Here is a 13,836-nt window from a genome sequence, read left to right as displayed (position 1 = left end):
CTATTATGTATGACTTTCTTTACGATGAGAGAGCTGCCTGCCAGCTCCCTGAGACACATGCAAAGGATAAACAGAACCCATTTCCCCTTATGAAGTGATTGTTTCGGAGGAAAAAAAAAATTCAGTCCTGCAGCATCCAACGTCAGAAGGAATAGGATGACGATATTAAGAAAGAATAAACAAAGGGTGCATGTGGCACCTCGGAGGGGGAGGGCAGGAGTGGGGAAGGAGACGTGAGGGGCAGTTTTGATATTAGTCATGGAGGAGTTTGGAAATACCACATTTCTATCAAATGACCTCTCACGCCTGGAATTTGCATTGTTAGTTTATTGACTCTTAAGGAAATGGTCTGTGGGACGTGATTGGGCAACAGATAAGCAACATGCTGAAATATAATAATAGTGGGTACAAAGTAAGTGAATCAGCATGGTTCAGAATCACTTTGCCTTACAGATTCCTGGAGAAATAAACCCTAGAAACATTTCAAAATTAAAAGAAAGAAAGAAAGAAAGAAAGAAAGAAAGAAAGAAAGAAAGAAAGAAAGAAAGAAAGAGAAAGCAAGCAAGCAAACGTCATTTGGTTTAGGTTCATCTGAAAAAAAATGTTGAAGGACCATCTGTTCATAATTGACAGAAAAAAATGTGTTCAGTAGAAATAAAGCTTGGAAGTTACATAACTCTTGTCAGAATTCTTTAATTCCATCCTCCAGGACCATTTGATTAATTCTGAAAAGATTTAGTAAAGACCAAGAATCCATGATGAGACTTGAACATTTGAAAGTTAGGTATTAAATGCTCATTAAACCTCCAAGGACCTCTGGATCCCAATTTTGGTACTAAGAGAACCTCAAATGTTGAGAAATTACCTGAAAATAATTACAAAAATGAATGGAAAGAGCACCATTAATACTAAAGATTTATTTAATAGGTTTTAAATACATTATTCATCTCTTTGGGGCCTTCTGTAGAAATGTGGCAGGGAAAGAATGATCACCTGTACTTTTTTGATGTCAACAGGGCACAGTAGGTGAAATGACACGGGCGGATCCCGTCTGAGGAAGATTCAGAGAGCAGACAATTGACTCTGTCCTACTAGGACAGCCTTGCTCCTGATCAGTCCAGCAGGGCACTACTAAGTGGAACTAGAAGTAGTGCCCAGATTCTGTGCTCGGTATATGGAAACCTATTTGTCTGCCAGGTCAGGGCATGCTGAACTCAGTACTACAGACGTTTTGGAACCCTGGGAGCTGGGTGAGCCAGCCAGGTGACTGGAATTGACTTGATCCCACCTCCATTCTGTCACCAGATGTGACTGCTCCATCCCCAAGGATATCCCCTAAGTGTGTTCAATGTTCTGACATGAAGGCGAATTCATTCCTGTGCTGTTTTCCTACAGATGGTTTTTTTTTTTCCTTACGTTCTTTCTGAAGGCTAGGTAAGCCTGAGGGAAATATGGTTGTATTCTTTTATTTTTGAATTTTCTTTTTTGTTTCACAGTAAGTAATGACATTTGATATTCCCTGCAGGTTATCTCACCATCTTTGTCTGGGAAGGTGGACCTACTGTAAATGACCTGAAGCTTATGTAAATGGTTAGGTAATTCATAGGCTTGGACCAAATTGTCCTTAACCGATTGAAGTGGTAATTTTGGAACCTTCTCTGCTTTTGCCTCAATGACTCAAGAGATATTGCATATGATTTCTAAATTATCTCATTGTGTGTGTCTAGCAAAAAAACCATTAAAAAAAGCATAAATCCTACAGTAAAAATGTAACTTCTTGAAATAAAAAAAAATTATGATTTGGTATTTTTCTTTTCCAGGGCCACAAAAGCCATTGATGTTTGAAAGTTATTATGGAAACATTATTCTTACAAGTCTCGGGGCTTCTCCACAAGAATACAATTAAGAGTTTAATTTGAGTTCGATTTTTACATAACAAGGAATGCCTTTATATTGTTCTCTTTTTAAAGTTGATGTTCTCTAAATTCTGCCTCAAAGGTTTTGAAAAAACACTTATGCTGTGATGCCGACATCCTGAACACTACTGTGCTAGTAATTAGCTCATATTTCCAAAATAATCCTGTTCACATACTTAAGTGTCTGCTTATAAAGAACTTCAACTCATCTAGGGAGAAATACTATAATAATAAACGTTGGCGACCAAATCGAAACAGCATGAGGCTCCCAACCCATGTTTATGAAAACATTAGTTTTCTTAGAGTCGGTTTGATTTTAAAGTGTTCGCCTGTGCCCGTGTCCAAGGACGGTGTCTTAGGGACTCTGTCACTTCCCCCACCTCCTGAAAAGCAAACACAGATCCTAACCCTGGCCCCACACATGACATGACTCACCAGAAACAGGCACCATAATGAGAAGTCAGGCTTTCAGGATGTCACTCTGAGACCACCCTACTAGAGGGGGCCCTAAGATCACAAGCCAAGGTCCCTTACGGCAACCCTGGTAATTAGACACTAATAATGGACTGAAGGTGTAAAATCTACCTCCACTCACCAACAGACTAAACAAACCAGATGAAGACAGACTTTTTTTTTTTTTTTTTTTCTGTGAGAAGGGAGACTTCATTACAATACTACCAGGAAGCTTGCAAAAAGCACATGGAGTTTGACAACATAATGGAGCAACAACGACTATTTTGAAACTAACTGCGTTAGATCCGAGTGAAATCCCTACCCCTCATTAAAAATCATTAGAAAGCTGCTGTTTCATGGATTAACATGAGTTTGAATTTTGTTCTTGATGTTGCCAATTTCAACAAGTACCTATGTGTCTGACAGTTTTTTCATTCATTTCTTCGCTTTTCTTAAAGAGGACACTGGTTTCACACTCAAAAAGAAAAAGATAAAATCCCTACCGTGTATGGATGGACAATTTTCCCACTGTGAAAGATAACGTGTACTTTCAAATAGGGAAAGCAATGCTATCAGCATGTGACATGTGATACTGGCCAGAGACCATTCAAAATGGGGCTTATTCTTTCTTTCTTTCTTTCTTTTTTCTTCTTCTTTTTTTGGTACTGGAGATTTAACCCAGGGGCACTATACCATGAGGCTATACCCTCAGCCCTTTTTTTTTTTTTATTTTGAGTTAGGGTCTTACTAGGTTCCTGAAGCTGTCCTTGAACTTGTGATCCTCCTGTCTCAGCCTCTAGAACTGCTGGGATTACAGGCATGCACCACTGTACCTAGCTAAAATGCGTTATTCTTCTTTTTGCTCTGCAGTAGCCAGTGTCAACCTGTATTTCCCCCCAGGAAAGAAAGGGCTTTATTGTATAAAAAAGGGAACAGGACATGCGTTTTGTTAGTCAGTGGCTCTTTCAGGAAAACACACACAACTGACAATTTACAGAGAGTAATTTAAAAACGGAACTACATCAATGCCTTTGGTCAACTTTTCAAGGAATGCCTTTATATTGTTCTCTTTTTAAAGTTGATGTTCTCTAAATTCTGCCTCAAAGGTTTTGAAAAAACATTTTTGCTGAACACTACTATGCTAGTAATTAGCTCATATTTCCAAAATAATCCTGTTCACATACTTAAATCCTGTTCACAGACTTTTCAGATTATTAGAACTTATTCTCTTGAAAGAGACTTAAAATTCTACTTAAAATTCATGTAGGAGCAATCTGGAATTTGCAGCATCATTTGGTTAAAGAGTAAAAACTCTTAGGTCTTGCTATATAGTGAGTTTTTTCTAAACTTCTAACTAATGACTATTTAACAGCTATAATTTTAGCAGCTTTTGGTGCTTGGGGTCTCATGCATGAAATTAACAACTGATTAATGATGATTTAAGCTGATGGGCAAGTCGTATGTTGAGATGGGAGAACGGGAAGGAGCAGGAGCAGGATGAACATATTCTTTAAAGGCTTAAAACAGTCAACTCTACCCTTGGCTGAGGCCAATAACAAAGTGCTTCTTCGGTTTCCATTTGCTTGGTCATAGCCGTCTTCATGAGAGCCTTGGGCTCTCAGATAGTTTCGAAATGAGGCTCAGATGTGGAACTGCCAAAACAACTCATCCTGATGACCTAAGAAAAATCATACTAGCAGCTGCAACGTCTGCCAGCATGTTTCTCGTTTTCTCAAAAATAAGGGGTTTATTCCTTCCAACACCAGAGCCGAAGCCACTGCCTCACACGTCGAGTTCCTCCCCTGGCTTTTAACCGAGAACTCAGATTTCACAAATACAATGCTGGGGTGACAGGAGCATGAATGAGCCCTTAGAGTTCCGAGAGGTTAAGTGCAGCCCTGGAAGATGGGGTAGAGGGTCCTCTGGGGAGGCCCTGAGCACATGGAATGGGTGAAGTGTTCATCGCAGCTGACTGCTTCAATACGACACTTCTGTGCCTCTTTTGAATGAAGTCAAATAACTGGAGGAAGACTCTTACCTGATTGATTGCAAAGAATAAAAAGAAACCTCACCTTTTTGGATCTACAATCTTGTAGAGTTTCCCGTTGTGAGTCTGGGTCATACTTTTACTGCTTGATAAAATGTAAACTTCACCTGTTGGGGAAAGAAATAACAGGAAGTTAATTTATAGCACTGCATGCATTTGTCTCTGTCTCTATCTGCATTCCTCTTCAGGAAGCTCCTTGGCTTAAAGATGATGACCGTGCGCCATCAGTCTAACTTCAGGGCGCCTCCAGAACACCCTGGACTCCAGTCACTTCTTTCCAAATCCCATTAAGGCTCCAGGGCAAGCCCTTGCTCATCCCTCTCAGAGCAAAAGTGAGTCCTGACAGTGGCCTGTTTAGAGGCCCCCGTTGCTGGCCCTGGTCCATCCTTCTCTAGCCTCTCTGGCCTCTTGGCTTTGAACATGTGAGGCAGGCTTGTCCCAAGCCTCCACTAGGGTCACCATCTCCCTTCCTTGGATTCTGTGCTTAAGTATCACCATTTCTGACTGCAGTACTGCAAACTGTACTTCTTCAACTCCCAAGTACCCCTCTTTGCGTCTAGATTTTTCTTCAAAGTGCTTATTACCATTGACTTACAGTATATTTTAAAAGATTGTAATTGTCCTCCTCATTTACAAGTTTTATGTTAGCAGAATTTTTTTCTGTCTTTTATTTATTACTGTATCCCTTTAGAACAGAGTAGGAGCTCAATAAATATTTATGGAATGAGTGTCGAATGGATACGTTTTACCTAGACTTATCTTTTGCCCAAGATTGAAAGGTTTCGGTTACCAGGTTGTTACTGTTAATTTGAGCCGGATGGAATGGAGGTGCTCATTTTTAATCTTTAGCTTTTAAAAAGACATTGAAATAAACATTGAGGAGAGAGAGGGAGAGGAAGGGAGAAGGAGTGAGGGGGACATTGATATCATATGTCAATGTATAGAATGAGTCACATGAATAGAAATTAGGAGCTGTATTAGTGATTATATGTCTATCAGGTTTTAAATTTTTCATTCTGTCCACACTCATAAAATAGTATTTGATGTATTCTGGAAGAAGATTCCATGTTTTTACTGGGCATATAACTACTTTTCTGTTTCTGAAAAGATGTCACAAGGTTTACGATAAAAATATAGACTCCTCAGAGAAAATAAACATGAAATGGAAAAAGGACATAAGCAAAAGTCAAATACTTTATAAGTTTACCTCATTTAATCCTTACAACAAAGCCATCCTGACTTTATAGTTGAAGAAAGTAACACACCCCAAACACCAGACTCTCAAAACTTTTTGCTTCAAAAGGTGCAAAACCTTGCTCATTTTCTTACATGGCTCTTGAATTAAAGCTAGAGAGTTCCAGTTAAGATGTATTTCATCAAAAGTATATTTGTTTATTTATTGGGGATTGTACCCAAGAACTCTTTACCACTGAGCCAGTCCTTTTTATTTTTTATTTTGAGACAGGGTCTCACTAAACTGATGAGGCTATCCTTGAACTTGCAATCCTCCTGCCTCAGCCTCCAAAGTCATTGGGATTTCAGGTGTGCACCACACTTGGCTTATTTATCTTAATTATGAAGTATATACAGGGTTGTAGAGTTAGGAGTGCATTCGCTTTATTTTTTTAGTTTTGCTCCCAACGCAACATACTCTTAAGTATTCACAGATATTTGGGATATCTGAGCCAATAGCAATGATGCTAACGTGATTGATGTTGAGTTCTTGTCCATGAAAATCAAAACGACTCAATCACAACATCTACACATTAATTTCTAACTCGGCCACAATTTAATTATTCTTAAAATCAAAGTTTGCCCATAAAATTTAAATTACATTACAGAAGATGTAAGCAAGAAAAAGTATCTGTCGGGTTTCTCTGAGTGGGGTAGGAGGATGTCAGGGAAAAATTGGTTGTAAAATGCTTTCACTGCTGGGACAAGAACAGATGGACTTCTTTCCTTTGAATCATTAGGTTCCCATGACTCTGAAATACTTTGTGTTGCAGGAGTCTTGTCTGAGTTCCTTATTAATCTAAGTGAGTGGCATGGAACTATTTCTGATGAATCTTTTCACTTAATGTAAAAAGAAAATCAAATGGACTTTTAGAGAAAGTGTTCTGATTGAAATAGGAAACAGGTACTCTTTCAGTGACTAGAAATTCATTTCTGAGGCTGATGAAACATAAGAGCCATGGTTTATTTGGATATTGTTCTTGAAAGGAAATAATAAAAGCTACCTTTATCCCTGTAATTTAAAATAGAAAGAGAGTAAAATTTTCACTGTCTGTTTGATCACATTCCAATTTCAACTTCTTTTTGCTTCCTGGTACAGTCTGCTAAGCTTGCCAAAAAAAAAAAAAAAAAGTCATCCTATGGATCATCAATAGGTAATTTCTATTCTATTGGAAAGAAAATGTACAAATCAGATACCATGCCCAAATGGGGAAAATTTTTTTTTAAGTTAAAATTAAAAAATAAAGGGTGTAGGGAATTTCAGATTCCAACAAGTATTTATATATATTTATTCCAAGTCACACAAGTAGATGGAAGGTTTTCAGATAGAGAATATAAACAGAAAAAATATCAGAAGACATTTAAAAATTCTTGCTTTGGACCTCAAAAGCCTTTCTTGTCATGCCTCCTCTTTTCCTGTTTTATTAGTTTTATATTTTGAGAATGAAGATAAGGTATTTTTCCTCAGGGAAAAGTTACTAGAAAAGAAGACATAATGGGCCCATCTTTCATCTCCCCAGTAGATTTTATCCTCTGCTGTGGGTGACATGTCCAGCACTGTAGGACAAGTCTGTTATTCTTTAGGACAGAACAAAGTATCTGGAGCAAGGAAGTGAGAATGGAACTTAGTTGAAGGAATTCATACAGTACCTAATTCATCTTCTCCAAATCCCAAGATGTGACCGGAAAAGTAGCCTCCACAGGACCCACTGGTGCCAAGACAGAGTGGTTTCTCTTGCCATTGCTTGGTCACTGGACTTTGCTGGAGAGTTAAGAAATTTCTAAAGCAAAAACATACCAGACACCTACCATGAAAACATGCTTTTGATGAAAGATGACAATAAAATGTTTCGATTAAAATTTGCAGTGAAGTAACTGTTGTGTCATAGACCTGGCTTCTCAAGGGAAGAATATACAGCCCATTATCTGTGTGAGTACTGTGAAACTCCCATCCGCTGAGAAAGTACTTAAAGATAATACTTTGGAGGGGACGCTAAAAGTACCTGAATATGAGAAAAGCCCTCCCCTTCATCCAGAGAATGATACTTCCTCTCCAGGACTAGACTCCATGTTGTGCTATTGATCAGAGAGAGGGACAGGAGGAAGAGTGCGGGGTCAGTGTACTTTTCGGGTTCCTTATAGCACCCAAGCACTTCAGCTCTGCCATGTGCCGGCATGTTAGAGACTTGGGGAACAAGATTCTTCACGTGGATTTCATCAGTTTCTTACCATTATCCAAATATGACTTCAAAAAATTGATGCTAAAATTTGATTTTATAATATTCCTACCCACAGAGACGAATTATGTTCTATTGCTCAAAGTCTTAAAAATTTAGAAAGAAAAATTTAGCCTTCTAAGATAATTTAAAAAGTATTTTCAGGCTGGGGATATAGCTCAATTGGTAGAGTGCTTGCCTTGCATGCACAAGGCCCTGGGTTCTAATCCCCAGCATCACACACACAAAAAAAATCCACAACTCATGCAAAACAACAGTTTTCAAATTATATACTTGGTAAATTTATGTTGAGGATGAAGGGAAAAGCCTAAATACTAAGAAAAGTCCATCTGAAGACTTCATGGGCCCTTAAACATTTTATGAATTTAATCAAGGCTGTTGAAAAGCATTTCTGTAATATTCATGTGTGTCCCAGGTCTGACTCCCTAAAGCAGACAATTATTTGAATACAAAGTATTCAATTTGATGTACCAAATGACGATGAATATGTCATTTGGTATATCAAATTGTGGTACCAGGAAACATACCCATTACGATCTCCAAAAACATAGCTTCCATACAGTCTTTCAGACTGGCAGCCTCGGTAAACGAATCCACCAACCAAAGGACCATTACTGAACGGCTTGAATTCTAAAAGCGATGGTTCACTTTCTGGAAAGAAATACAGCATTAGATCAAAAGAAACATATTTCCATCAAGAGAAAGAAAATATGCAGGCCAAGCAATGATTATTTCAGGAACTTGACTGACTCTGAAATAAGTTACATGCTGCAAGAGATGAATCCTTGCTTTAGATATTTAGTGAAGATAATTAGTCTTATTTTAAATAACATCAAGATTTAAAAGATCTCTGGGTAAATTTTAATGAAATAAGAATACAAATTCTGGTTATTGTCATAAACACCAGGATATATCAAGTTTTCAATATAATTAGTATTTGGGTATTTTGGAAATTGTGGTTATTTACTTTAAAATCAATGTACTTTTTTAAAAAACTTAATTTTTAAGATAGTCAATGTTTTGGAAGAATACTTCCACTTATATTTAGTAAATCAAACCAGACCTCTGTCAAATTATATAAAATCTTTAAAAGTTCACACTTAATTGAAAATAAAAGCATAGTACATAAAAGATATTTGAAACCACATTTATTATATATTTAAAAGCACTGTCACTTAGTCAACATCTTCACTTAAAATATTTTAAGAATTTCGTTTATAGAGTCGTGTGGTTAACAAAATCCACTCCAATAATTTCTTTGGAATTACGTTTGTATAGTCATGTATCTCAGTTTTGCCGTGCTTACTATTACTTACTTGAGTATATGTCTGGTAATTGCAACAGAAAAGTTCCAAAGCCAGTTGCAAATTAACCTGAAAATTGCTTTTTACGTCTTTAATATCAAATAAGCCACCATGAAAAGGCAGTCTGTTATGCCAAAGCTTTTGTGGAAAGTAATTTCAAAGCCCTCTGCTTGGCTCATACCATTATAATGAATATGATGTTATGACAATTAGAAAAGGCTAGTTTTAAATACTTATCATCCTGAGAGGCAGTGTAATTGACTGTGAATTCTACAGTCAGATTGCTTGGGTTCAAACCCACCCTTTCCCATTCTGGGTGGAAGGATAATTAACCTATGCCTCAGTTTACTCATCCGAGAGAGATGTGGCCAATGACCGTGCCGGTCACACAGAATTGTTCTACCAGTGAGATGAATAAGGTTTATAAAGTGTGACTACAGATCTGGCATGCAGTCAGCCCTGTGGACATGTTTTAAAATACAAAAATGTAAAGCTGTTGATGCTGTAATTAGTTTTAGCTCAACCTCAATTAATGTAATTGTAGAATTTAATCTATGATATAGGCCAAATTCCATTGATCAAGTGCTCACTAGATTTTTCCCCCCCAAGCCACATTATTCTTTGGTTTGGCTTTTATAAGATGCTCACATATACACAAACATGCCCCCCCCCCCAAAAAAATAAAGTACAAGAACTGAATACCACATGGACTAACACAGGTGTTTCATTCCAGGTGCTAAATAAATATCAGTATTGAATGAGTAAATAGAAGAAGAAACCATTTAAATAATCTTAATCTACTATGTTTTCTGAACTATACTGATAATATACAGCCACCTTCAAAAGGAATCTATACTAAAATATTGAAAAATACTAAGTATTTTGGACTTCACAATTACCCAATTTTATATTTTTATATGTTCTCTCTAAATATCCCAGTAGTCATGTTATTAAAAATAATGTTTAAACACCCCATTCCCATGACTTGTTTTTACAAGTCGATTACTTTGTTTTCTCTAAAATAAACACCTTTTAAAAAATTACATTCTTATTTGAAGCACTTATAATTTTCCTAATTGCTGAAACTAGCACGTTGAATATTGAGAAATTTCTTACCTTTAAGACTTTTTTTCCCTTGTGTATAAGATGTTAGGACAAGTTCTCCCTTATTATATTAAATAAGTTGAAGTTATTCATGTTGATTTGCAGATGAGCAAAGTAGAAGCCACTAAGTTTTGAAACCATTACATTATTTGGACCTACAGGGGAACTATTCAATCCGTGGGAATGGCCATCAGCTAAATAGAACCCTTAGGGCTTGTGAGAGTCCCCAGACCTTTAAAACATGAGTGATTGACCTCCTCACCACTGTTTAGATCAGTGTTTTCAGGCCTGCTCAAAATCTCATTTTGCAGAAATCCTTTTCTCTTCAATTAATATACTAAAACCAAACTGGAAGGAAGACAAAAATCATCAAATTATGTTCAACTTACCATAATCTTTCCCCTTTATTATCTGTAGGATTCTGGCTGACGATCTGTTTTTTCCATTGGAGTCTGAACAAAGTATTGTTAAATTGATGTTTATATCCATGGGATGTCGATCCACAGCGCATCTGCATAACGGAAGAGGTGGATACCCATTAATTCCTACCAGGGCATCTTCCAAGCTCAGACTGGAGACTCCCGACATAGGAAGGAACCCTCTGTGGGCTGGACAGGATCCTATGAGCAATTTAGTTTGGATTTTCTAGAAACCAAAACGGAAACATCCTGGTGTGTTTTGTTTACTCTGCTGAAGCTTAATTACCTCTGGAGTCTATTTCTTAATTTCTCTCGGTATCTCCCTTCTTTAGGATTGTGTCCCCTGTCTTCAAACACTTGTTGGTCTGTTCTTACGGGCCATCTTATGTACAAGACATTGGCAAAGAACTATGAATAAAAGTCAGTGCTATCAACCACATCTGCACCACGTGATACCATCTTCGTTAGAGGGTTAGTTTGGGGTAGTGTTAGTTCTGATGCTACATTCTAAAGCTCAGCATGGCTCTGCTCCAACAGAGGAAAACTAGATTCCAATGCCAGAGTGAAATAAAGTTGGTCCCACAAGCACGAAGGACTTTTATGTCTACTCTGTCTTCATGGTCTCTGCACCTCATCTGGGGTCCAGAAACCTCTGTGACTCCAGCCATGGACTTCGGCTCTAGCAGGGGCAGACATCACTTGCAGCTTCCTTATCCCTATGTTCCTGTGACCTAGTTCAAAGCTGAGGATGGAAGAGGGGCTCAGTATTTGTTGAATGTTTAAGTCAGTGAAGGAGTAAGCATAAAGAGTCTGGAGGAAGAATGAAGTTTGAATAATCAGTTCTCCAAAATGTGAAAAACAGGCTTGTATTGCTTTTTAGGTTGCTCAAAAATTTGGGCCAGGTAATCTTTATTTTAGAGGTGGGGGGTGGGGCTGTCTTGCCAGTCAGAAGATGTTTGGCAGGATCCCTGGCTTGACCCACTAAATGCCAGTAATGTCAGTTTACCCCCATCCCTTTCCTACCCAGTTGTTAAAACCAAAAAAAAAAAAAAATGTTTCCAGACATTGCCAAGGTCCCCTGGAGGCAAAATCATTCCATTGAGAATCACTGTGTTGAGCCAACAAAATACATTAATTACTTACAAACAAAACCAAACCACTGGGGCTATTAAATGAATTTTAAAAACTAAAAAAAAAAAAAAAAAAATGAGCATAGAGTCTGGGCCTTAGAGACATGAGAGTTATGTAGCAATTATTTTTAAACAAAACAAAACAACAACTTTTTTGGCTCCAAATGATCCCATTCATGATAAGGAAACTGTTCGCCTGACCTGCCAAAGATGGGTTGGTTATTCTGAGGCAACAGTCCTTTTATTGTCCCCTTTTAATTCAGTGATTCACCCAAGACAATGCCTGGCAGGGATCATGGCACAGACATGCTGTGACTTAAGGTGGAACTAAACCCACATGGCATGAGAAAATTTTCCTGTATTACGGTTCTTTTGAAGATGGAGAAACGATGCAAAAAGAGGTCTGACTTGTTTCCAACAAGAAACAGCAACTCTGGAAGAGAAGGCCAGTTCTCCCAGAGGTGGAATGGCTGGGGGCTGTGAGCTCTGGCTCCGGCTGCCTCGAGGTCCACTGAGAACTGGGGGACCCTTTACATTCAGTTTCTTACATAAAAGGGGCCAGACAGTGCAACTGCTCCATAGGATGCTACTACGGTGGTGGCTACGTGTCATTATCCATTTGTCCAAACCCAAATAGTACACCACCAACAGTGCTCCCTAATGCACTCCATGGGTGCTGGGTGATTTTGTTGTGCCAATATCAGCCCTTCACTGGAACCCATGTCTCACTCCAGCGGGGTGTGATAATGGCAGAGGCTATATTTAAGAGCAGATGGGGTGCACAGGAAATATCACTACCTTTTGCTCAATTTTGCTGTGAACTCACAAGTGCTCTAAAGGATAAGTCTATTAAAATAGAGGGTTTTGGGGGTGCAGATGCTGGCTGCCTCTGATTACTGCTGAGAGACATAAAGGACATACTGTCTATGGGATACCTAGGTTAGCACCCTGCAGTCAGCTGCTTAATAACAGCGAGGTTTGCTTTTAGCCCATAATTTGAGTTTCTTTTCAGCTTTATGAAACCTTTTTCAGCTTAACATTCTCTTGGAGGGAGGTGGAATATAAACACTGACATTTCCTTCTGCGGCCCTCTGCCGCCAGAGGAGGTGGGACTCCACAGCGCAGGCATCTTGCCACACTTATGTTCTGGGAGGCACCTCATCTGTGTTTTCACACCGAGATTCGGGACCCCCAGGAAGATGGCAAGAAGGCTCCAGTGGGCTTGTGGTGACTCAGGCTGCTGGACTTCAAAGTGCTGCTTGGTGGTGGTATCTGTGAGTTCTGAGCCATCGGAATGGAATGTGACAGTTTCCCCCACATCCTGAACCCACCTTAAGTATTCCCTGTCGAACAGATTTTAAGATCTGCTGAGATGCCAAAAAGGAAATGAAGTGTGGGCCTGGGCTTTGATGGAGGGGAGATGAAGGGCAAGAGGGATTATGAAAATAAAAAAATTTTGAGAAATATTCACCTTGCACATAGTGAACACTCAATAAACATTAAACAGAAATAATAACTCAGCTAATAAATGAACGAATGTGGCCAGATACCCCTTAGTAAGAATAATAGACTGCAGACTGGGTGGGTGGGGCTTTCATCGTGGGATTCTGTGTTATAGTGAGGAATATTTTTCAGGGTACCTAAAATTTCTCACTCTATGCACTTCTTAGTTTTTGTTTCTTTTTGGTGTGTTAGTACAGCAAGCAGCCAATGAGTTCCTTTAGTATTTGTATTTTTTTTTTCACATAAGAAAAAAGTTAACATTTAGTTCAACTCCTTGCAAATTAACTCTGCTCATCCTATGTTAAGGGAAGAACTATCAAGAGTGGTACTTTGTGCTTTACCTATAGATTTTTATTGAATCACAACAGCATCCTTACAATGTAGTTGTTATCACCCCCAAATTAAGAGGTTAGAGCTGTGGTTTGACTGTGTCCTACCATGTTCATGTGCTGGACTCTTAATCTTCAGTGCAACCAACCGTGTTGAGCGG

The 13,836-nt window shown here is 38.5% G+C and overlaps 1 protein-coding gene across 1 annotated transcript in view; it reads right to left on the bottom strand.

The window, feature by feature from the left end:
* The window catches only part of Hhip (hedgehog interacting protein), a 95,703-nt gene that overhangs the window by 20,638 nt on the left and 61,229 nt on the right, over positions 1-13,836 (bottom strand). Inside the window, exons 8-11 of the mRNA XM_026392721.2 lie at positions 10,684-10,805; positions 8,414-8,537; positions 7,300-7,430; positions 4,442-4,523 (exon numbers count right to left, since the gene is read on the bottom strand). Of these exons, the coding sequence (XP_026248506.2) occupies positions 4,442-4,523; positions 7,300-7,430; positions 8,414-8,537; positions 10,684-10,805 (459 nt within the window). The remainder of the gene's footprint in view (positions 1-4,441; positions 4,524-7,299; positions 7,431-8,413; positions 8,538-10,683; positions 10,806-13,836) is intronic.

This window comes from Urocitellus parryii, chromosome 10, assembly GCF_045843805.1.
Source record: "Urocitellus parryii isolate mUroPar1 chromosome 10, mUroPar1.hap1, whole genome shotgun sequence".
In the NCBI taxonomy this organism is placed as follows: domain Eukaryota; kingdom Metazoa; phylum Chordata; class Mammalia; order Rodentia; family Sciuridae; genus Urocitellus; species Urocitellus parryii.
Note: the sequence above shows the minus strand (reverse complement) of the source record. Positions and strands in the feature narration are given on the sequence as shown.